The 24536-nt window shown below is 40.8% G+C and overlaps 1 protein-coding gene and 1 non-coding gene across 2 annotated transcripts; both read right to left on the reverse strand.

Moving 5' to 3' along the window:
* Nucleotides 1-787: 787 nt before the first annotated feature.
* On the reverse strand, nt 788-6122 carry LOC5504102. The gene is made up of 2 exons (XR_007306837.1): nt 1142-6122; nt 788-940 (listed from the first exon to the last, which is right to left on the reverse strand). It is a non-coding gene; the product is annotated as an uncharacterized LOC5504102 (transcript).
* A 196-nt stretch (nt 6123-6318) lies between these two features.
* On the reverse strand, nt 6319-9033 carry LOC116612880. The gene is made up of 4 exons (XM_048723074.1): nt 8826-9033; nt 8675-8746; nt 8244-8297; nt 6319-7317 (listed from the first exon to the last, which is right to left on the reverse strand). The coding sequence occupies exons 1-4, from the start codon at nt 8904-8906 to the stop codon at nt 7117-7119; spliced, it is 408 nt and encodes a 135-aa protein (XP_048579031.1). The 5' UTR covers nt 8907-9033; the 3' UTR covers nt 6319-7116.
* Nucleotides 9034-24536: the final 15503 nt, after the last annotated feature.

The raw sequence follows: 24536 nt of genomic DNA on the forward strand, positions 1-24536 counted from the left end.
GCAGTCAGTTTCTTGGTAGTTCCGTCCTGATTGAACCACCACTTGTCCTTTACTTCTTTTCCATCGTTCTAATGTTCTGCATAGTGGTTCGTGTCCCGAACACACAGATTGACAATTTTTTTAGTAAAAAATAACTGAAAAAACATTAGCGGTGAATCATCTTTAGGCCGATTTTTCGGTCCTTGTGGTGGCTTAAATTCAGGCATCTTGATTTCAATAATGTTTGATACAAATTTGTGCAAAATTTCACGCTTTTATCAAATGAGAATCACGCCATGACCATATAAGGAAAGGATGAATAGATGGCGGCGCTTTTGTATCAGTCCTTAGGGTATACGACAAACGAACAAGTGACGTGTGATGCAATAAGTCATTTGTCGTCTATTGGCGTGGAAGGACATCATAAAATAAAAACTTACAAAGCAAACTAGAGATGAGAAGTTCAAAATAATAAAAAAATGATTTCTTTAAGATTGTTCATTTTCCATCTGCTTTAAATCTTTTGTTTGAACTTTCTTGGTGTAACATAATTGAATATATATGTATGTATATATGTATACCTAAAAAAAATAATAAAAAAATACATGGGTGAATACGAATCCAAGGATACCGAAGCCGCACAAATTATTTTTACAATGAAAAGAAAAATAATAAACAACTGTCATGTTATTGGCAGGGTTTGAGGAAAAACTAAAATTTGTTGACCAATAGGTATAACACATTTGCAAGTGGAACTTGAGCCCCAAACAAGCTTGGAGTCCATAAATTTGCTAAGTTTTTTTTTTTATCATAGTGTGTCACCTACCGAATCGTGGTCCGGGTCCTCAAAATCTTTTACGCTACCCGGAACAATGAGCCTGACGATCGCTTTCAGGCTCTCCGGGTAAACGTACGTCGGCCACCACGGAAGGTCGGCCCCCAATGTCTTCTTACTTCCAAACTAGAATACAAACAAACGGCTTGAGAAACAATTAAAATTCCCACAATCTTGCAACAACATATATTCACATTCCAAGGTTGATAAGACCAGGACAAAGTATCATATTTGGACCAAAATCGAAGATGAGAGACTTTTTCTTGTTCACTTAAAATCTAATGACACTTAACTACATTTGATTAGAGTTTTTCAGGCGAAACCTACCCACAGTAAGCACCAGAGGCGCTTGTAAAGCCTGGCGCGGCCTTCGTTAACTTTCTCCCCTTCTCGGAGGCGAAAATGCCTCAGAATACTTAGAAGTCCCGCGGGCGCCTGTCCAAATCTGAAATCAAAGGGGAATACTGATTGTAAAAATCGTCGAAAGACAATGATATACTTGTCTTACCCATTCCTTGCAAACTCGGCGTTGAATGCCAAGAAAGCTGCTTCGAGTTGCAAATTCTCAGCCGCCATGCTGAAGCCGATCGTGTTGCATGTGCCCAGCCGAAGGTGTGAACAAAACGTGGATATTATGTGACAAAGCGTCACTTCCTTCGAATCAGCAAAGTAAATTTATTTCCGGTTCCGGTAAAAGGCCCCATTTTCGTTCACTGATTCTGTATTCGCTTTTGGAAAAAATAGAAAAATTAGTTCGGATGTTCAAAATGCACCTATAAATTGTACAAAACACGGCACGAGAACAATGGAGATACCCGAAATTAGCCAGTGCTAGTACCTTAATTCAATTGAATAGTGATAACTCTTGTTATATCATGTTATGTTATGTTGGTTAAACCTTTTGAAAGGGTATAAAGTACTTGTCTAATTCCAACAACCATTTGACAGTCACAGAGAGTCTGGTAAAATTATATAGATTGATCAGGTGCCCAATCTTCTCGCATCTTCCTATCCTCTGGTGCTCATATTCCCTTTCCAGTGAGTCTTAAAGTTCCATTGAAAGCTCACTGATTCCACTCTCTCTTTCAAGTATGATGCTTTCCTCCTGCGTCTCTCGCCAAATCTTGAACTTTGATATTGAAGACTTGACTGTTCTTTAAATTCTTGAGTCAACTCAGAAACCATTAATCGAAGCATCTTGTTCAGCTCTTGAAGGATGAGTAGATCAGAGTTCTTTTCAATACCCATTCCTTGTCTTTCTTTCCAATAAGTTTTTCCTTCTCTTTTTTGACTAGTCTGGTTACTATTTTTTTAAAGGGACTCTTTAGTATTTATCTTCCCCTCCCCCTCAGGCGACAAGTTTGTCTCTCTGCCTTTACATTCAAAATGGTGAGAAAAACAGAATTGGACTAGCTCCACCAAGATAATGATGGGGATTTTCACGTGGATCGTATATCATATAGGTCCTTTTTCTCACCAAAAATTGATTAACCCTTTCAGCCCCAGGTTCTTTTGGCTCTGCACAACTCTTCTGCCCAAGTTAATTTGAACGATGCACACAAAGTAATAACAGGCCAAGCTGGAGAAATAAATTAATACTAGAAAACCAATTATCCATATATACATAAAAGTTCCTTCGGTATTTTATGTTCCTTGAGTATAGGGTTGTATTTTGACCACATTTTCTATACTTAATAACAGTAACAAAACTAAACTAAAACTAAACTAAGTAGGCTAACAAGCAACTCACACGCCCATCTCGTCTATATTAAATATGTCCACTGAGGAACCGCTGGATAGGGATATTGTAAAAACCCATAAAAAAACAAAAAACCATATTTTCCTCACCACTGCTCCTGTGTTTAAACCAAAGTCGTAGGGTCAAGTTCACGAATAAAAGTCCAGGGATTTCTAGTGACGGCCCTAGGATGGCTCCTAGCCTTGGCTTGTGGTTTGTTCCCTGTTTTTATGGCTGTTTTTTGCTGTGTTGTTTGGGGTGGTCGTAATAGCTTTTGTCTTCGCAAGGTGCTCGATGGGCGTTTTGTGGACTTCGTTGGTGACCTGGTGCTCGTGCTTGGTGTAGTTTTCCTCTCTGTTGTGTGACTTTTCGTTATGGGTGGAGTGTTAGGAGCTTTGGGGCATTTATCGTCCCTAGCGCTAAATCCACGCTTTTGTAGTTTGGTGATACAGAGGCAGGAGAGGGTGTTTTTTGGAGAGGTCTATAGCCATCATCACTTCCAGTCCTATCAGGGTTGGGCATTTTGTAATGTTGTTTGCTCGAAAGATCACTAATTTTTCCTTGTCTAAACAAAACTTCACAATCTTACCAACAGTGGTCAGCTTTCAAAAAGAACAGTCCACCAACTTGATGGTTTCTATATGTCGGCAATGACATATCTGGTCACAGCAGTCCGTGGCTTTAGAATTGGTTGCGATAGTTATAAAGAGAAGAAAGCGAAAGATGAATGTGACCGACAACATTTTGTTTGATTGCTTGTCTTCTCTAGGTGGGTGGTGTCTAGACTACAGACACATGGTAGTCACCCTGTCTCATTGGGATCGCTGTGATTTTTTTGGTCAAGTTGTTTTTTTATTAGTTTAGTTGATGCCAATCTAATATTTCCCCGTGTCCCGGGGACAAAAAAGCTCATTATCGATATAAATAAGAACTTTTACACTTCGATATCACTTTATTTACATACCTATCTCACACATGGTAATTCATCTACAGTTTTGATATCAAGGGGAATTGTGGTGACCCCGGCCTCTAAGACTTTCCTTTTGGGGTAAAAAAAGGACAAAGCGCTGCGCTTTTGCTCATTATTGTACATTGTTGCTCGTGGCGGCGGAAGGGTCTGGGCGGGGTGAAGTGTAGCTCTCAGGCTAAGCACTTGACGTGCTTGGGCGTAGTGATGTGTTTCTAGGAATTTTTCTTGAACCCTCTCCTAAACAAGATAACAATAAATCTAATTATAACCAATGGAATAAGTATAACACAGTAGAATAACAGCACCTGTACCGTGCGTAGAAGCCTTGTGTTTTTTGGTTGAAACGTAGGCGGTTTTTTCAAAGTTTCAGAGTTTGTCTCTTAGGTTCGGCTTCGCGGTTCTGTTTCAAAGAGGGTTGTCTTGTGCTTCTTGGAACACATGTAGGCGTCATATCGCCCCCTCTGAATAGACTATCAGCATCTTTTCTCTGTTTTCTTATGTGGAAAAGCACCTGGTTGTTGAAAAGACAAACCGAGGCATAGTATTCCCTATCTCCAAGTCTATATAGACGTACTCCGTTCTCGTATACAACAGTAGCCATCTAAGTAGAGTTTCTCTTGAGCTTGGAAGGTTAGCGAAATGAGTTGGTTAATGGCTTAGCGTTCCCTCTACTAGTATTTATAACGAATGCATTAATTACCCGTTAGGAACAATTACCACCAGTTGGCACGTGCCACATTAATTAACTTGCGGGCGATTAACTGAAGAGAAAAACATGACTACACGTTATCACAAATACTCCTCGCCTTAACACTAAAAACTACTTCTAATTTTCACCTCGACTGCCGTTTCTTTTCCTAAAACAACACGAATAGCGCCCTTCTTTTACACCGTAAAGCACTTACGCTCATCGACAATAACACCGCCACATCTCTCCATTCTATTCATTCTCTTCCATTCCCACCGCCACATACTCTGTCCCATACACTGGAACGTTCACAGGCACTTCGCCGCAGAACATGACCACCGCCACCATCCAAACAAAGCTTGAAAACAAAACCGGGTTGTGTATCAACAACAACCGATGATTGCAAGGGAATAGACACCGTAGAAAGCATTTTAATTTTATATGGTCTTGTTATAAAGTCCAAAAAAAGGCCTGTGTCGGTAACGCTTCCATTTATAGAAAACAAACTGCGGTGAATAAATTGCTTGGTTGATCGCTGATTATATAAAAGGCTTGAAAAAGCTTGAGGAAAAACATCTCTGGTCGTGTATCGAATAACAGCCGATGATTGCAAGGGAATAGACGGTTTTTGTTGTTGTGCACACCATCCCCGACTGTGACGCTCTGTTTCCCACTGTTTCGCCTTATCTACTTTTCTAAAAGGACTTTTTAATACTTATAAATACAACAACGCTAATTCAATATTCTAAGCATAGTATTACATCTCTTACGACCTTTTATCTTGGCTTCCACGGTTTCCAAGGGCGGACCGGGAAAGCCTTTGCAAGCCTCAAGGTTGATCCACGATCCACCATGATCCACCAGGCGCAGAACCCCCATTTTCTATACTACTGGTATGGGTTTTGCAATCGCGGATTAAAAGAGAAATGGATTGGTTGATAAAGGAATGACAATCCTCTTTTGTGTGTATCCTATGGATTGATATAACTACGCCATCTTCTTCATACATCATTTTTAACTTCAGTATGGCTTTTAGAGTCACGATTAGCATAAAGTTTAAAGGATGTGTGCTTGTGTTTAAAGGATGATGCTTGTGTTTTTATCAATAGACCGGCAAGAGCTCGATTTAAATCTGGTCCATTAGTACATTGCAGTATTGTATGTAAACAACCCTGTTTTCCAACCAAGACCATCCAAATCTTCTGCACTTTTACCCGCATTCCAACATCAAACATTAAATCGAGTGGTGCTCTTTGGAAAGCATTGTTAATCTAAATAGTGCAGGCATCTCTGACAACTATGCACCAATGAAAGCTTGCATGCAATTGTTACTTTCTAGAGAAAGATGATTTTTTCTTTCAATGTAGACCATCTTAAGTCTGGGAGTTGCTGTAAACAATGAGCATTGCCTTTGTTTTTTAATGTTTAGTGCCATTGAATTGACCCTGGTCCAATTTAATACATCGCTAGCAATTCTATTTATTCTTAGTTCAACTTCGCAGATGTTAACGCCAGTCGCAATAAAGGTGGTGTTGTCGGCGAACATGGCAAGACTTACATCTAGCGAAAAGAAAGAAAAAGGGGAGGTCATTAATAAATAAAAGGAATAATAGCGGACTAAGGACCTTAACCATTCCAGTGAATTCTCAGAGCATCACTATAAACCCAACTTAAAAAGTAAAATGCTGTGGTCAACTAGATCGAACGCTTTTTTAAGGTCGATAAGTAGCATTCCACAGAGGAAATGGGGCAGAAGTTAGAACGTTCAAGAAGGTAGCCCTCCTTGAAAAGAGGAGGAACCTTTGCACATTTCCAAATATCAGGAAATACACTGGATGAGATAGATGCGTTAAAGATCTTAGTTAACGGCTGTTGTATCTCTGGTGCAGCAGTCTTTAAAAAGAAACCCCCAATCTCATCAAGTCCAGCAGCCTCGGTGGCAAGATGAGATAGGCTGGAAAGAACGTTCTCTTCTGTCATGGGTGGTATTGAGAAAGAAGTACCAGATGGAATTTTGGACTTCACAAAATCAACACAGGGGGGGGGGGGGGGTGCAATCGGGACAGTCAAGTACAGGATCTACCTGTTACAAATTATTTTCCACAAGATTTTAGGTTTATCAAGATTTTTTATTGCTTTATAGTACGACTTTTTACTTTTCTTTATGAGATGTACAACAGAATTGAGCGCGTGTCATTAAGCATCCAATGCGGCTGGCGATTGCGTTTGTATTGCATAACAATGCAAGCGATAACACTATTTTATGGCGCTATTTATTTCACTCATAAACCAGCCAGGCCTTACGCTTGCCCCGATGTTCCTTTAGCGGCGCATGTTGGTTAAGTACGCTTTTGACAATTGAGAACAATTGTTCAAGTGCAAGGTTTGCTTCATTGAACATGACTAACGTACTTCAGGGTGCTAAAGATAAGTCATGCAAAAAGGCATCAACACAAAAATGTTTCCGCGAGCGTAAGCAAGATGTTATATGACCAGGCGGTCTAGACTGACTCTAAATTTTCATGCAACATAAACGGGAAGGTGATCACTCAAACAATGAGGAGCAGTTCCAGATTCAATAACAAAATCAGAGCTGGAAACAAAAATATGATCAAGCAAGGATTTAGAGATAGGTCTGATCGGGAAATACTGTCTAATCGAGAAATACTGCTTATTGACAGCAGGCTGGTTTTTCGAGCAAATTAAATGAAAGTTAGATCCCCCAGAATTCAGACTGGTGTCCAATTAGAGGGTTAGCATGAGTAGTTAAAGTTTCAAGAAGAGCCACATTTTAAATCATTTCCGGAGGTTGATAAACAAAACAAAGAAAGCATGAACAAGGCCCGCGACGGTTTTCACTTTCTCTGTTACCTAATGCATCTTTAGCCCTTGAACATGCTTTCCGCTCAGCCTGTGCGCAGTTTAAATGTTCTTGCTGCATTCTCATGCACTCTGATTTTTCTTCCTCCGTGAAACCTTCTGCCATCTCTAATTTTATTGGCTCTTCCTCTCTTATCGCCAACAACTTCACTGGCGGCGCATGCCTGAATTAAACATGACTTGTTCCTTCGAGAACTGCTGCGAACACGATCCACCATTGTGGCCATCTTGCAAAAATAAACAGAATTTTTTCAGAATTATTGTGGCTTTGTTGTTCTATTTCATCCATGGTTCGTTTGAAATTAGCCTAAATAATAATCACAGCTTTTATAGATGAGCTGTTATTCTGTTGTCATGGCGACATGCGCTGTCTAACTCAGTCTGTTTTTGATAATACTACAAGCGTGACAATAACAATGATCATAAAACTACTATGAACACGAATAAAGAGACAATCCTAATGGCAAAAGAGAGCTAAGATGATTTAACACGTTGTTTTGAATAATGAAAAGTAATCAAGCAATAATAACAGATGTCGTCTCAGTTTCCCTACGCCTCAAAGTAATAGAGACGAACTTTACGGATCGTGACAAATAGACTTTCCTTACGGCAAACGAAAGCTGAGATATAGAGGACTGTTTTAAAATAGGTCTGTTATAAAATTATTCTTGTGTCTTATCATTGATAATTTGGCTATGAAAAATCATGCACAACCTAATAAAATATTGTATTGTCATGAGAACCTATTGGTTATTTAGATCAAAAATAATAAAATATAACAGGTTACAATATTTTTGAAATATATATTATACACCTATTTCAAACAAGGTATTGCATTGGAGGATCAATGTGTGGTAACACTGATTGGTTCATTCAAAAGACACACAAAAGGAAACATGGGTAGGCTTTGATCTATGCTTATTTGTTGGCTCATTTGATATCTTTGAAGCACTGCAGTTTGTGACATTGGTATTGCAACCTCATTTGAAATAGGTGTATTATATAAAATAATAAATGTCAAAACATGTATTAATAAAGAGACAACAGTTTGTCTACCACGTAACAATTAATTTTCATATTTAGAGGAGGCACCAAAAGCACTCCCCTAAATATGGAAATCAATATATGTGGAAGACAAACTGCTTGGCCCCACCACTGCCACCGCCTGCAGCTGCATTGCCTCTTTTCTTCTTGTTGTTGTTCTTCTCTATAAAAAAGGATGAAAGATTAGTATCAAATTATATATTTTCCAAACGTTCACCTAAAATACACCAATAAACACCATCTAGAATTAATTAATCAATGGGTCATGTAAATATGGTTTTTTTTATTTTATGCTGTAATTGACACACAACAACCTTGCATGTTACCAGACAAGGACTCTCTGATGCAACCTTACTTGAAATAGGTGTATAGTTCTAGGCTGAAATGACCATCACTATTACAAGTAACTTATCAGTCTGTTTCATATCCTCAGTGAGCACTGCTAAAGCGTATTGCAATGACATTTGTTGGAATATTTTATGAAATACTCTAAAATTAAGATAAAGAAATCAACTAAACCAGAGATTCTTCAATACTTACTTTTAGGTCGTGTGGGGCATTGTTTTTTTTTGTGCCCCTGCCCCCGACACCTATAACAGCGCACATTATTATCTGATGAAATAAATATGTTAAACACTTGTTAAATTGTCATTACATTTTCACACTTCAAGTTCTTTCTACATATACTTACTTGTCCCGTCAGTGGGACATTTTTCAGCCTTATGGCCGTGACCTTTACACTTTTCACATGCTGTAAATCAAAAAGCGACATATAAGCTTAAAGTTAAGTTAAGCTTAAATAAAAAAAACAACATTTAATTCAAGATATGAATGTCTGCGCCAAAGAAGTCTTATTAAAGACGAAAATTTGGCAGAGTCGAATTCCAGTTTTGGTCTATTGTATTCAGTATTTTTTGTACTTACTTTTTCTTTTCCCTTTCTGCTGATTATTTTCTGTCAAGCATTAAGTATAATAATAGTTTTGAGTTCGCTGCACTAATCAACACACCATTATTATGATATGACTCATTGGCTAATATTCAAGTACAAGCTTAAGTAAGCTTAACTTAAATAACTAAGAAACTTGTAAAGTAAAACCTGTCGTGTATCTAGTATTTGGGTATTGTACCGTATTGTACCTACACACTCCGAATTTTTATCGCTTGACAGTCCTCTGTTTGAATCTTTTTTTAGTAATTACCAACATTTTCTCTTCAAATATACTAAGGTTTGTTCCTAAAAGGAGCGCAAGTGATTGATACCTTCTCGTTTGCCGCCGCTCGATGGGGGTGGTCCGGCGGGCTGTGCGTTTTGCGACATTCTGTGGATAATGTAAAATTAAAGTAAAGGAACAAAAAAGGTATTTCTTGCCTTTTAAGCGAGCTAGAAAAACTGAGGTAAATAGGAGTTCAGGTTAAGTGTTGTGTACTTACGTTTTGGTGTAACACAACTGCAGGGGCAATATTTAATTTTTTGTTTTTGTTTTCGCGCGCGCCGCCCCTCTTGATTTTCCCGCTTAAACCACAGGTATCCCTTGGAGTACTGACATTGATCGCTTGGTTTTCCTGTGTGTTTTGGGAAGGCCAGGTTACGATAGTTTTAGTATCGGTCTAAAGAATCCCAGCTTTATTTTACCAAGGTAAAAGCGATCTTTCTTTATATTGCTGAATATGTATACACAGTAATTGTTGTTTGCTTTTTGTTTAACTCCCTGTTGGGTGAGGGACTCTCGCTAAAAAGTCATCTATGCTCCTTTAGGATTTACAATTCGCTCAACCACAGGCGGCCCAAATTCATTACACGCAATCTATCTACTGTTTTGATGGGGATATGCAGTAGTCTTGCACTGCCTAAAAGCGGAGCCTGCGTGGACGAGCATATTCATACTTGTGTCATAATTGTGTATGTGAAGGTCTTAAACTAGCTTTTAAGTTGTTTGATTTTTTTAAAGTAAATATTGACGAAATGTAGTGTTGAGGTGGTATAATGATAAAGGCTCTCTGAAATAGTGGACTAATGTTTGCCATGGCTATTCTTGTGATGAATGAATAATGAAATGAGCAGAAGGACCCCAATACATACTAGTAAAGGAGAAAAATATCGACTAACTGTTATTTTATTGCATCTCTTTAATCAATCTCGTTTTGAATAATTCTATTAGCTTAGAGATAATTGTTTCCCCATTTTTATATAAAAAAGGAATACATCATACTGATACATTGCCCGGTACGAAAAAAAAAAACAGAGATAAAACCCTTTCTGGGAAAAATACACTGAAAACGTACTCCTCGACCGAATGCAATGCATTCATAGGCTCCGAGGGTTAGAGCCCTTAACTCATAATTACGGTTAAAGCAAGAAAAGTTATCCAATGAGAGTTGCTGAAATGACAAGTCTTTGAGCTTTTTGAAGAAATATTGCCAGCCAGAGCATCAGCCACCAAATTTATTTATACCAGCGAAGCATCTTGGAGAACTGAGGGGGGAAACATGTGCATAATTGAGTCATATGAATAAGACCAGTGACACCTGGAAACATTAAGTCATCTTTTATAGTAATAACGTTTGGAGCATTCAAAGTGAATAGAGTTCACCAAGACTGTCATATAAAGCTTATTTTCTTTCATAATTCACAGTCACTGGCCAATGTCCATGTCTTGCACTTAACTGCTTACCAGATGTTACTGAGTAAGCTAGCAGAAAAGCTAGTCTTGCGAAAAAATGTGTTGTGTTGAGGTTGTCAGAAATACAACCCTTTCTTTGGGACATTATATGTTCTTTCTATCTCTTTTAACTAATGGTATTAGGGTTACAGTATTGCAGCCAAGATAGCTTAAAAATTGTTTCAAGTTGGAGGAAGGGTAAATATAATTCTTATTATCTGCCAAGGGACTCCAGTAATTTTTGTTTGTCAATAGTCACAAAATACTGTAAGATGTACCCAAGATGTATTATTGCAACAAAAGTAAAAACCTTTAGCAATTTGTTCAGTGGCTATATATTTGCTAGTTGAAGTTTATTGAGGTCACACAAAATCTCTAAGGATAACTTACAGCATTGTTAGTGATGAAAAGCATAGTGTTTGATATTAAGATGCAAACCATAATCAGAGTTACTTTACCTCTTCCTTATTGTTATACTGTAGCAGTAGGCTAGATGGCACATAATGCTCCAAAATGTCTTTTTGTGTACGTAGCACATAATTTCTCATAGAAAAGAAATAGAATATGTTACACATCCAGTGATATTAGGGTTTCAGTATTATATAACAAACGCTTACCAAATGTTCAATCAAACACTTAACGTTTCATTTGTGTATATACAGCTAATACTGTACATCACCAATATCCCATGCACACAATAGTACCTGTGCATTGTGTGAAAAGGTTATACATTCACATTACCATAAAGAACAATGCTAAAGACCATCTGCCATCACCTGTTAGTGTGTTTTGCTCGGGCACTCTATATAAAAGGAGATGTTTGAATATTTCTTTCAGCTTGCTTGTTGCTTGCCAGTTTCTATAACTTTGCTGTACTTGCAGCTGCTGCTTTGGATTGGTTATGTGCAATGATTCTTCATGTGGTACACTTTTCATGCTCTATAATAACTCGTGATTATTTACAATTGATTGGGGATGTATCAATTCTAGCAAATGTTGAAGAAGAAAAAGAGGAAAAGTTTCATGTACAAAGTACATACTTGCCTGGATCCCAATTGCTGGTCACAGTGTATTGACCACAACGTTGAGTCGACACTGCATCAACAACCAGCCTTGCCTTTTACAGGCAACAGACCAATCCACAGTAGGAGCAGTTTAGAATAAAGAAAGCTTAATTGTTATTTATTATAATTTGATGGATTATTCATAAAAAAGAAATTGAATTATACTAGTATATTTCATGTTTTATGGGCACAATAAATACCCTGTTGATGGTAGCGTTGCATCTCTTTGCTTAGTAAAGCACTTGTAGTTATGTCTAATGAAAACAATTCAAGAGAAAAGAGGAAAATGGATTGGTCTCTTATCCCACCTTTCGCTGGCCAGCAGTGGTTATCACTGCTGATCAACATGCCAGCTCGCTAGCTGCAGTACTAAATGGCCTATAGACCATGCCACTGCCAAGTAATACAGCGATTACTATTCAAACGCTAGCTTTGCCCAACTTGGACGACAAAGGTGGTGTACAACAGGGCCATTAGCTACGATGAGCCAACACTGTGCAAGTAACTGTATCAACGATTACTATCGGCTCATTAACCAGCCAGCCAGTACTCCCTTTCCAGGAACACTGAGACCCAGCAATAATTAACCACTGTCAGCCTTGCCAGCCTTGAGCAGTAATCCAGTCACCATTGCACCAGCCCTTGCCCAGAATGTCATGAGGTGACTATTCAGAGCAACGTTTCCCATTTTGCTAGCATCAGTGTATACCTGACCCCCATGCCGGGTCATCACTGGGCAGCAATCCTGACGGACGTGTTTGCCACAACATTGCTATCTGCCTAACTAGCCAGCTGGTTTAGTGCTCCAGGCTTTTAGGCCTGACCAACATAAGCACTGTAACAAATCGCTCCAGGCTTTTAGGCCTGACCAACATGAGCACTGTTACTCCAGCATTTTCCGTAGCCCAGCTAATGTAGGCCTTCGAGGGCAATTCGTCCAGGCAAGCAATGGAAAGATGGCATGGAAGGGACCTGTCAGACAGGTCCATTTAGATTGTGAGACTTCTACTCACATCTCATTACTCATACCAAGATAAACCTGAGAGCAACTCGATTGATGATTATCTCACAGCATCACTCGTCGTGGTTGTATTCATCTGCCCACTGCAAGAGCTCCATGAAGGTGTCCCTGCGGTATGCAGGTGCAAACTCATGGCGTTGCTGGCACTGCTCAGAAAGCCGGTGAAGTCGCTCCATCTCAAATGTACGTGCCCTGGTTGTACGAGAATCCACTGCACGGAATCTATCCTCATTTACCAGAACACCCTCGTGGAAGGCGAAATCAGGGTCAGCATTGTCGCCTCCAGCTGACTTTGCTCTTGACAAAGCCACAAACAGTGGCTCATCTAGGCTGAACCAGTTTGGCCAGTGAAGTAGCATCATGGTTCTACAAAAGTCCTCCTGGAGCGGCTATGTAGCATAGGTGGAGCCACCACTAACGACTGGGACTTTTCCATTCTTGCATGCAAACTTGTACCAGGAGCACACTTCATCACGTGGTCTTGCTAGGTACTTGTCTAATGCTGTGCTGGATGTAGCTGTGTCCCCATTTCTTTCAGGACGGCGGGAACCCTTCATGGACAGATATGAGAACTGACGAGTGGATCGCCAAAGAGGAAGTCTACTGAGTTCAAACGAGGCCTCTGGTCCACTTACATCTCTCCTACCAACAGTTCTCATTAGCATTCGTGCACAAACAGATCTACCAGACACTTCATCTGCAGAATCAACTGCATTTACCATGTCCTTAAAGAGGTCTTCAGTTGCTCCTGTTGGCATGCATAGGCACAAAGATAGTCTACTATGGCTATGATGTCATCAGTGCTTGGGTTGTCAGGCGGTGAGTTTGACAGTATCACACTCAAGTCGCAGTTTGCTCTCCAGGACTGCAGGTTATACCTTGAGTGCTGTACAACTCTTGGGTGATCTCTTGCCATCTCTAGACGATCGGCCCCGTTGTGGTCTGCAACAATGTCCGGTTCTTCTCTTTTTGGTTTACCACGGTGATATTCTGAGCCAAACTCCATACGGCAGACACGCTCTCCAGGTTGAATACCAGGCTCATCATGGCGAGGTGTATGAAGACAATAGTCTGAGCAGGCGTGAAGCCCTACACGGTTCAAAAGGATGGTCTTCAAGCATAGCCTCCTGCGTAGCATCCAAGTCTAGCAGCATCCTAACCAAAGGATCACTGTCCTCAGGAACCGGCTCAGCAGTTCCTTCTGGTGGGAGCCACAACTCCTTTTTTGATTCCCCATCCTGGTCTTTACCTAAAAGTAGAGGCAAATTTTAAATTTTCCCATCTAAAAAAGAATCAAAGTTTAGATTACATATTTTATAACAAATAGATATCTAAAAAATGATTTTTGCCTGCGTCTGTCCTCTAATGCCCCAGCTAAACATTCAATCTAGTTTTGGTGAGCGCGCACGTTCATGCTGACGCCAAGCTTGTGTGTGTCTTCTATTAACACATGGACCCTGGTATCATATATATGGAGGTAGCGAGAATGGAGCAGGGATTTAGGCTTTCAGAAACACATGAAGTATCACAATGACATCAGGCTAATAAAATGATATTCTTACCGGCTGGGTGTCGAAGTTATCCTTCACCCACTCATTCAGCCTGCGCACTTTCTCTGGTTTCGGGCACTCCTCTTGTACAGCTTGGTGAAGGAGCTCATGGGGCTGGCGATCTTCTCTCCAGCTCAACTGATGCCAGTGGATTTGTCCACGTGACTTTGCAAACTCGTACCTGTACCAATAGTCACTTACTCCGAACACAGGTTTACAACATTCTCATGATATGTCCGAGTGCGCATATCAAAGTAACTCACAACCAGATGGGTATTCTCTTGAACTGCCTTGTAACGGGCATTGCTGTCTTCAAGCAAGTTTACCGTCTCCCCAGTTGTCTCAAGGATATACTGCTCTAACAGTCGTCGTAGCGGAGGCCAGTAGAACTCTGCACAGCTACCAGTCATGAAGCCCACGTTTCTCGTTGACCAAACACTGCACCATTGCTCTGAGTTCTCGACGCCGCTGGTCCCAATACTGTGAAGTCCCTCTGAGGCTTGCACCAAAGTACAAGAGCTTGTTGGCGATGGTGGTGTCTCCTCTTGCCATGCGCTCTTGCAAGTCAGCCACAGTCATGTGGGGATCACCTAGCTGCTGGTCAACATAGTATCCACTCTGTTCCAGCGCTCGCTTCCTCATGATCATGTTATGGACCACGAACTTCCACACCTTTTAAAAAAATATGCAATATGATAAAATGTACTTATATATATATAATGATGGGTAAAAATCTTTCGGGGACTCCCCATAAAAAAAGTCAAATATACTTGCCCCTCTACTGGGAAAAAAGTATCTTTACTGAAAACTAAGGAAGTTATACCTTGTGCTTGATAAACCTTCCATCCTGGTACCACTCCAGATGCTCAGCCCACTCATGGAGATGGGGGGCTGTCCTTGGTCTATTTATATGGAAGTCACCAAGTCCATATGGGAATAAGCAGGGGAAGGCCATGGTGAAGAAATATGGTGTGGAGAACTCTGATGCTGGGGTCTCATCAGTTGATGGCCACGGAATGACAGGTCGCTGGGCACCATTCCTTAGAGCATTGTTGTCCTGTCGGTGGGCCTCTTCACCCTCATTGTTTACTTCACCTCCAGCATGATTATCATTGCCTTCTTCACTGATCAGCCTCTCTACTGCCGACTGAATCTGGTCCCTTACATTTACTCCTGGTTCAGGAAGAAGTATCCCGGAGACTGTAGAATCATCTGCATCGTCTGTCTCTCCAGGGTTTATCTGCTGTGGGGCAGGACCTTGATCATCCTCACGCTGAACATCACCTGCAAACTCAACAGTCCTGATGTCTGGGAGATCGCCATCTAGGGGAAGATTCTCAATGCGCTCCACATCAATGGTGACATCAGAATAAGCAGAATAAGCAGGTTGTTCTGCTGCAGCCAGTAAAGTGCATTCTCCACACGTCTTCTTCTTACCCTGAAGTCTTTGTGTGTATCATCCCTGCCTTGTCTTCTCACGCAGATAATGTCAACTTCTGAAGGCAGTCTAGGGAGTATTGTTGCTGGCTCATGTACAGCTTGAGAAAAAGCTATACAATGTCCCTTTGCTGCAACCCCACCATGTTTCAGCAGATGCACATGGACGGTGGGAGCTAGTCTGGCAATCAGCATTTATTCGGCATCTGTCATTCCTTGGAGCTGTTCAGGCAGTACACCAGGATCCATGTGGTTCTCGGCAGACCACATCTTGGGAACATTTTTATCCCTCTTACACCTTTGGCACACATCTAAAGGTCTGCTTGTCTTCCCCTGAGGTCGTCTTTCTTTGCAGACCTGGCAGTAAGTAAGGGTGTATGATAGCTGTTCGAGCTCAAATTTACGTATAGCACAGTATGCTCTCTCTTCTTGCTCTGTTGAACCTGCAGGCGGGGGAGGGGGTAGGTCTCCTATGACCTCTCTGAGCCTGCGTTCCTCCCTTGGCACCTTGCGTGCAATACGTCGATGCCTGTTTTGACGCTCATCTGCAGTCTCATAAATCCCTTGTGTCACATACTCATAATCAACACCTACTGCACGTGCTCTATTAACAAGGTCAAGTGGCTCTTCAACTTGTTCTGGTGCATTAGTTGGTGTTTGTGTAGGTTCTACACCTTGTTCAGGAACAAACTCAACAACTAGCTCTGCAGCTGGTTCAGAAGCTGACTCCCCAGCTGTTTCCAGGGCAGGCACAACAGCTGATTCATGAGTTGTCTCAACAGCTTGTACCGTTGCACCTTCTTCAGGTCCAACAGCGTTTTCCTGGCTTGGTCCAGCTGGTACTGGCCTTAGAACTGTTTAGGAAAAATAAGCATGTTTTGAATCACACAAACAAAAAAGAGATTAACTTTTAAGTCAAATTTCATAACGTATACAAATAAGTAATGGTTACCTTTGATAGGTGTACCTTAAAATCAATACAATAACAATCTGAACAAATGTTATAAATTTCAAAGTCATCTCCAAAAAGTATGGAATGCAATAAAGTTTATCAGGATTTGTGGGTGTTTTTACTTACCAGCAGTATCCCCTATGCATACTGGGACAAAGTGTGTAGATGTACTGCTGCATGCTTGATCTTAAATAGATACGAAACAACAAAAACCTTGTTTTTCTCTGGCACATAAAAGAAAAAAGTGGAGGGGAGCTACCCTGAGTAGTGAACAGTAGACGATGTTTTCAGCTGATAAATTTACAAAATGTATGATATGAGTTTTATTAAGACATAAAAATATATATATAATATATTAAGATTTGTATATGTCAATGAAAATTTGATTTTACTTCTCAGCAATCTGTGGGGACGTATATACATACAAAACATGTGAGATTACGCCACCAGGATATCTATAATTCTTTCACAATTATTAAAATCACTTTACTTACCCAAAGAGTCTTGGTGTGATAAAAGCATACCACTCTGTGTAGAAGCTTGCCTGTCGTCAGTACATCCTGGAAGAAAGGGGATTTCAGTATGAATAATACGACTCTTGGAGGGTATAAATGGCTGCAGTAAAATCCGTAAAATTGTGTCAATTTCTCTCTCGCTGCTATAGGATATGGTTGGTAAATGAACATTGCATGATCTGTGAAATAGGCCTTATAAACTGTATCTCTAATGAGCTAATCTGTCTGCAGGGCTGAATGATACTGTATGTTTTGCTTTTAAACTTAAATGCACATCTTAAAAGGTTTATTGAGCAAAACTGATAACCAGAATTTGTCAAAGCATTGTTATTATTAGGGTAACATCGCCACTCCGAAACAACATTAAAAGTTGTCCAGCTAATTACTAAGAATTTAGATGACTCTTACATTCCGATGAATTATACAATTATTTTAATAAGGAGTTCTATGAAAAAGGAAAAGATAGAAAAGTGTTGTCAAATTAGAAAAAAATTACTCAATCTTTTTATTTATTCTATGAAGAAAGAAAAGATAGGTAGTATGTCAATGACTAGAGAGCTAAATACATCTAATAGTCTCTTTACAAGTCCAGACGTACTACAGGTTTAGGGGTACGCCTTGGGTAACGCCTCACAGGTGTAGATGCCACGTCAGGTGGTGACTCAGTTGTACATGTAGGAACAACAGTCTCTGAAGATTTAGGTGAGACTTCAGGTAGAGGGGTAACCTCAGGCTCAGGAAGAATGGGTTTAGAGGACACTACTGGAGTAGAGGGCAAAACAAAGCCACTCCCAGTCATAGCTGTAGCTGTAGTTGGTGGGGATGTGTGCTCCGCATCACCAGCTGCTAGAAGGTGATCAACATGTACATGACACATTCGTCCTCCAATACGTATCTGGTATGCTAGGGGACCGATTCTCAAGATCACTGTTCCTTTATCCCACTTGTGTTTTCCTCTGAAGTTACGAACTAAAACAATGTCCCCTGGAAGAAACTCACGAGTTTTTGTTCGGCCACCATCATGCTGTTGCTTTTCCTTCATCTGACGCTCCTCAACATGCTGGGCCAGATTGGGCTGAAGCAATGCCAAACGTGTGCGAGGCTTACGCTTCAAGAACAACTCAGCAGGTGTCTGCCCAGTAACCGTATGGGGCGTGTTCCTGTACGAAAACAGAAAACTTGACAGCCGTTGCTGTAGCGATTTCCCCTGATCAAACTTGCTGGTAAGTAACGCCTGCTTGAGAGTTTGAACATATCTCTCCGCCTCCCCGTTAGAAGCGGGATGATAGCGAGGGACCCGTGTATGCCGTATTCCATTACTTTTCATAAACATGTCCAGCTCACTAGAAATGAACGGTGGACCGTTATCGGAGACCATCTCAACTCGGTAACATTAGTTGGCGCAGGAGCCTCCACAACAGCCCGAACTTTCTCTGGTGAAGGGTGGACACCCTCGGCATCAATGACATGACCGAGAAAACCGACCCTGTCCTCCAGGAAACTGCATTTCGACAACTTGAGAGAAATTCCGTATTTCTCAAGTCTTTCCAGCACCGCCTCTAATCTTGCTTTGTGTTCCTGGTCACTCCTTCCAGTGATCAAAATATCGTCGATATAGTAAACAACACCATCAATGCCCTTGAGAATGGTGTCAATAGTAGATTGAAATACAGCAGGTGCGCTTGCGACACCAAAAGGCAACCGATTATACTGATAGAGCCCTTTACAGGTGTTGACAGTGAGGAACTTCTTGGACTCCTCACCAAGAGGCAGTTGCTGATATGCATGCTTGAGGTCAAGTTTAGAAAACTTGGTACCACCTGCCAGAGCACTGAGCAAATCTTGAGGGTTAGGCAGAGGGTATTGGTCGACGTCCAAAACTGGATTCACCGTAACTTTGTAGTCTCCACACAAACGAACACTTCATATACATCCCGACGAAGCAACGTATACTTGGAGAAACAAATCATTTACACGGCAAATTCGTATTGACTACCGGCAAATATCAGAATCACTTTTAAATGAGGTTAGAGAGTGTAAAATTATTGATGCCCCATCTCCGGATAATTCTGCTATTTGTTTGAGTCTCGGAAGGGACCCCGCAAAGAAACGAGGCCCTGGATTTTGGAAGTTTAACAACGCGTTGTAAAAAGATGAATCCTTTGTTGAAAAGATGCGAGAGAAGATCCCGGTTTTTAAGCAAAAATACACCGAACTTCACTATGATAAAGGACTACAGTGGGAAATGTTGAAAATGGAAATAAGATCTTTATGTATACAGTAGAGCAAACGCAAAAGGAAAGACTGCAGAAACAAAGAGTTAGATCTCTTAAGAAACGTAAATAGTTTACAAAGAATAGCTGAACAAGATCCAACACAGGAAAACGCCTCTAAATATTATGCTCAGAAACAAAAAATAGATAATATCTTAGAAGAGAAAGCAAGAGGATGTATCACACGCAGTAAAAGTCGTTGGTATGAGGGGGAAAAAACTCGAATTTTTTTTAAACTTACAAAAGAAAAACTACACTAGTAAATAGATACAAACTATAGATTTGAACGATGGCACAATTGTTTCTGAGGAAAAGGGAATTTTAGAAGCGGAAAAAAACTTTTATGAAACTCTGTACAGATCGTCCCTAGACAAGTCCAACTTGCCAGACGATTTGTATATTTTTCACACCAATGAGAAAACTAGAGAGACTACAGGCCGAGAGCTGCAAAGGTTTACTTTTTCCGGAAGAATGTCTTGAAGTTTTTAAAAACACCCAAAATGATAAAACACCTGGGTCTGATGGCTTGTCGTATGAATTTTACCGATTTTTTTGGGATCAAATTAATTCTCCCCTTGTAAAAAGTTTTAATCATGCATTTCGAACAGGCAAAATGTCCGTCGAACAGGGAAGAGGCGTCATATCTCTCATTCCAAAGAAAGATAAGAACAAGAAAAAATTAGAGAATTGACGACCGGTAACACTACTAAACACCGATTATAAAATAGCGACCGCTGCTATAGCACAAAGAATAAAAAAGGTGCTCCCTGCTATTATTTGACCAAACCAAACGGGTTATATTGAAGTCAGATTTATTGGCGAAAATACTCGATTAATCAATGATATCCTTTATTATACTGATCAACAAAAGCTTTCAGGAATTGCGCTTTTTATCGATTTAAAAAAAGAATTTGATAGCGTTGAGTGGTCATTTTTTCGCAAAGCTTTAGAGGCGATGAACTTTGGCCCTGATGTTGTTAAGTGGTTTTCGGTATTTTACAACCAGACATCAAGTTGTATTATAAATAATGGGATTGCGTCCCAGTTTTTTCCTGTACAATGGTGTCAGACAAGGTTGCCCGGTATCAGGAATTTTTTTTGCAGTAGCCATTGAGTTACTTGTTTGCGCAATACAGCACGACCCTAATATTAAAGGAATTAATGTCAACAAAAATGAGATTAAATATTCTATATACGCAGACGATTTGACTGTCTGTATGCTCCGGCGAGAAATTATTCGAACTGTTGAATAAGTGTCCGGTTTAGAGATTAATAAATCCAAAACTGACGCACTATGGCTTGGTCGCGATAAAGAGAAGCCCGAGACTTCATTGGCTGTGAATTGGCCTAGGCATCCGATTAAAGCTCTTGGTTGCGCTTTCTTGTTTCCCACATTCCCACTTTCCATCCCGAAGATGGTATAATGACAAAATATGGAATAATAAAAATATTAAGATAGGAGGCAAAACTGTGTACTATAGGAAATGACATCAGGCAGGCATAACATATATTCACGATCTCTATTCTGCTAGAGGAGAAATGATTCCTATCTCAGAATTTCAAATTGCAATTTAGATTGCAATTTTCTTACAATCATGGGAGTGTATAATGCTGTTTCCCATTACGTCAACAAAGCAGCGATGGCAGATGACGAGCAACCAATGGATGAGGTTAAAGCTTTTAATCAAAAGGCACTCCTGGAACTAGGTACCTTAACATGCGCCGCACACCGAAAATTACTTGTGACAGCAGCCGCTGAAAAACGAATATTAGACTCTGGAGTTCCTTTGACCGAATTAGAAGATGTTTATACTTTACCATTTAAAGTCACATCTGAAACCTTTCTAAATGTGTTTCAGTACAAGATAGTGCACAATATTTTACCCTCTAATTCTCTTTTATTCAAAATGAATCTTTCTGAATCACCAAACTGCCAGTTCTGCAATGAACTGCACAATCTAGAACATATCTTTGCCAAATGCCGAACGGCTATTGAATCTCATTTCTTGAAATGGTTCAAGGATAAGTCTAGTTTGGAGATTCTTCTTTCACCTAGAGAAATTTTGTATGGGTATAAGCCAAAGGAAAAAAGGTTTAAGGAGTAAATCACGCAATAATCATTGCAAAATATAGTATTTTTAGAAATGTTTCAAACAAATTGGCTCCTTCTTTTGAAGATTTTCTTTCTCTTTTTAATGACAAGTTAAATATTGAGAGCGGTATAGCTAGGAAAAATCACAAAGAGAAGCAGTTCAACGGAAAGTGGAAAATGTTTTTGAAATAAGTTTTTTCCCCTCAAGCAGCATGTCTGCCTCCTTCGCGTGTTTGTGTGTAGTGTGATGTGTTATACGTATTTGTAAATTCCCTTGTACTTGTGATGTAATGTAAAAGAAAAGTAAAAAATGTAAAAAAAATAAAAAGAATAAGAAAGACAAAAAAAAGGAAACACAAAAAGGCCTTCCTCATCCATTCTGCGAAGCAGACCCTCTCCATGAGTTCTGCCTGTTCTGCTGTAGTCGAATATGTACGCATTGACATGAGGACATCACGCAACTGTCGCTCAGACTCTGCTTGCCTTATGATCTGTGTCAATTCACCTGCAGCATCAAAGCTAGTCCATACTAAGCGGCCATGATTGGATGGGGCACTACGTGAGTCAGGTATGTAAGCTGCACGTCATCTCCCATAAGGACCACAGCAGGAATACCCCCCAGGGCTCTTGTGATGTTGTACCGTTGTTCATCCCATACCTCATGTGCTGTTCCATCCAGCCAAGAGTGGTGCGCCCAATCATAGAGCGCTCATCACCAATAAGAACGACCAAGTTCCGGCACTTTTCTTGTAACTTCCTCAGTACATTACCTGACTAGACGGCCAGCTCACGACACGATCTCCCACCAGTTGGCAATGAGAGAAAACTGTGGTCCCCTGCACCAAGAACGCAGCATTTCCAGTAGGCGTCACCACCTACTTACCAAACAGCTGAAGCACAAGACGTTGAATGCACTTGATCATGTACGACTTACCTGTGCCGCCAGTTCCAGATACAACAAGCCTCAAAGGCACGTAATCTTCTGCTTGTTGTAAGTACTTCTGTAGCGTTACTAAAATCAAACTTACAATAGACCTATGTTGCTTGTTGAGAGTAAGCGGCGGGACGTCTGGTAGTGTCAGCTCACTATCTACAGCAGAAGCTTCTTCTTCTATCTTGTCCTGAAGCCAGGCCTTTGGGTGAACGTCCTCTGGCACTGCTACTGTTCATCTGCTCCAGTCAAAGTCCTCTCCGCCGTCGTCATACTGGAATTCTTCAACTCCTTCGTACATCTGGTTCGGCCCGGCATATACTTCAACCCAATCTGGCTGTTCAACTGCCGGTTCATTCTCATCTTCTGAGTCCTCGTACGGTCCCTCTGTAGACCCTTCTGCTTGCGGTGAAGCCTTTGCTACCATGCCCTTGACAAACATAGGACATTGATCGGTGAATACAAACCTCTCGAATGCATCCTTCAAAGTCTCATCCTCAGACTTCAATTCGTCCAGACTGAACCAGTTGGGCCAACGTAGCAACATCATCGTTCTGCTAAAGTCCTCTTGAAGTGGCAATGTTGCATACGTGGATCCTCCACTTACCACTGTGACTTTACCATTCTTGGCGGCGAATCGATACCACTAGCAAAACTCTTCACGCGCTCTCACAAGATACCTGTCAAGTGAAGAGCTTGAGGTGGCAGTATCTCCATTCTTCTCCATACGTCGAGAACCCTTTATTGAGATATACGAAAACTGTCGACTGCATCGCCTCAGAGCCAATCCTCTTAGTTCGAATAAAGCCTCTGGTCCACTGACGTCCCTCCTGCCAACTGTTTTCATCAGCATTCGTGCACAAATTGACCTACCTGAGACGTCGTCTGCAGAGTCAACAGCATTTACCATGTCTTTGAACATATCCTCTGTTGCACCTGTTGGCTCATTACCTTTACACGCGTAGGCACAGACATAGTCGACTATAGCATCTGTACTTAGGTTATCAGGGGGTGAGTTTGACAATATCACGCTCATGTCACAGTTTGCCCACAATGACTGCAAATTATACCTTGAATGCTGCACAGCCCTAGGGTGCTCTCTTGCCATCTCAAGACGGTCAGCACCATTACGGTCTGTAACAATGTCTGGTTCTTCCCTTTTTCCCGCGGTTGTATTCCGACCCAAATTCCATGCGGCAAGCCCGTTCCCCTGGTTGCATCCCAGACTCGGGGTGTCGTGGCGTATGGAGACAATAGTCAGAACAAGTGTGAAGTCCTACTCGGTTCACAAGCTGCAGGTAGTCCTGAAGTATTGCATCTTGCGTAGCGGCCAAATCCATGAGCATACTTACTAATGGATCCTTCTCACCTGTTGCCACTTGTGCTGTTCCCTCAGGTGGGGGCCAAAACTCTTTCCGTGGCTCCCCCTCTTCATCTTTACCTAGTATGAAATGTGAGTAATAAAATGGGCATTAATAGTGATGCAAGCCAGGGACTATTAGATATTTGAAGAAGTGAAATGGTGAATGGAATTGTTATGTGTGCTGGGGAGGGGGGGGGGGGTGGGCCTTTCCCTGTGCAGGTCAATTCCGTGCACATGTTTTATTAGTTGCCCACCACCTTTTCCTCAAATATCTAATGGTCCGTTCCTTAAACAACTGATCACCTACCATGTCGATGCTCTTAAAGAGGTTGCAGCAACATTAATCTAAGAATAGATATGTGGTATGTGTTTCAAAACGCATATTTTTATATTTTGAAGTAAAGAGAAAAGGATTTTACATTATTTTTTTGCAGTACAGCAGACTATTTTGACGTACCTCCTGGGTGTGACGCAGACATTGCAAAGGTGTGCTCTACCCATCCATTCAGCCTGCGAACTTTCTCAGGCTTTTGACATTCCTC

The sequence above is a fragment of the Nematostella vectensis genome, chromosome 2 (assembly GCF_932526225.1).
Source record: "Nematostella vectensis chromosome 2, jaNemVect1.1, whole genome shotgun sequence".
Classification (NCBI taxonomy): domain Eukaryota; kingdom Metazoa; phylum Cnidaria; class Anthozoa; order Actiniaria; family Edwardsiidae; genus Nematostella; species Nematostella vectensis.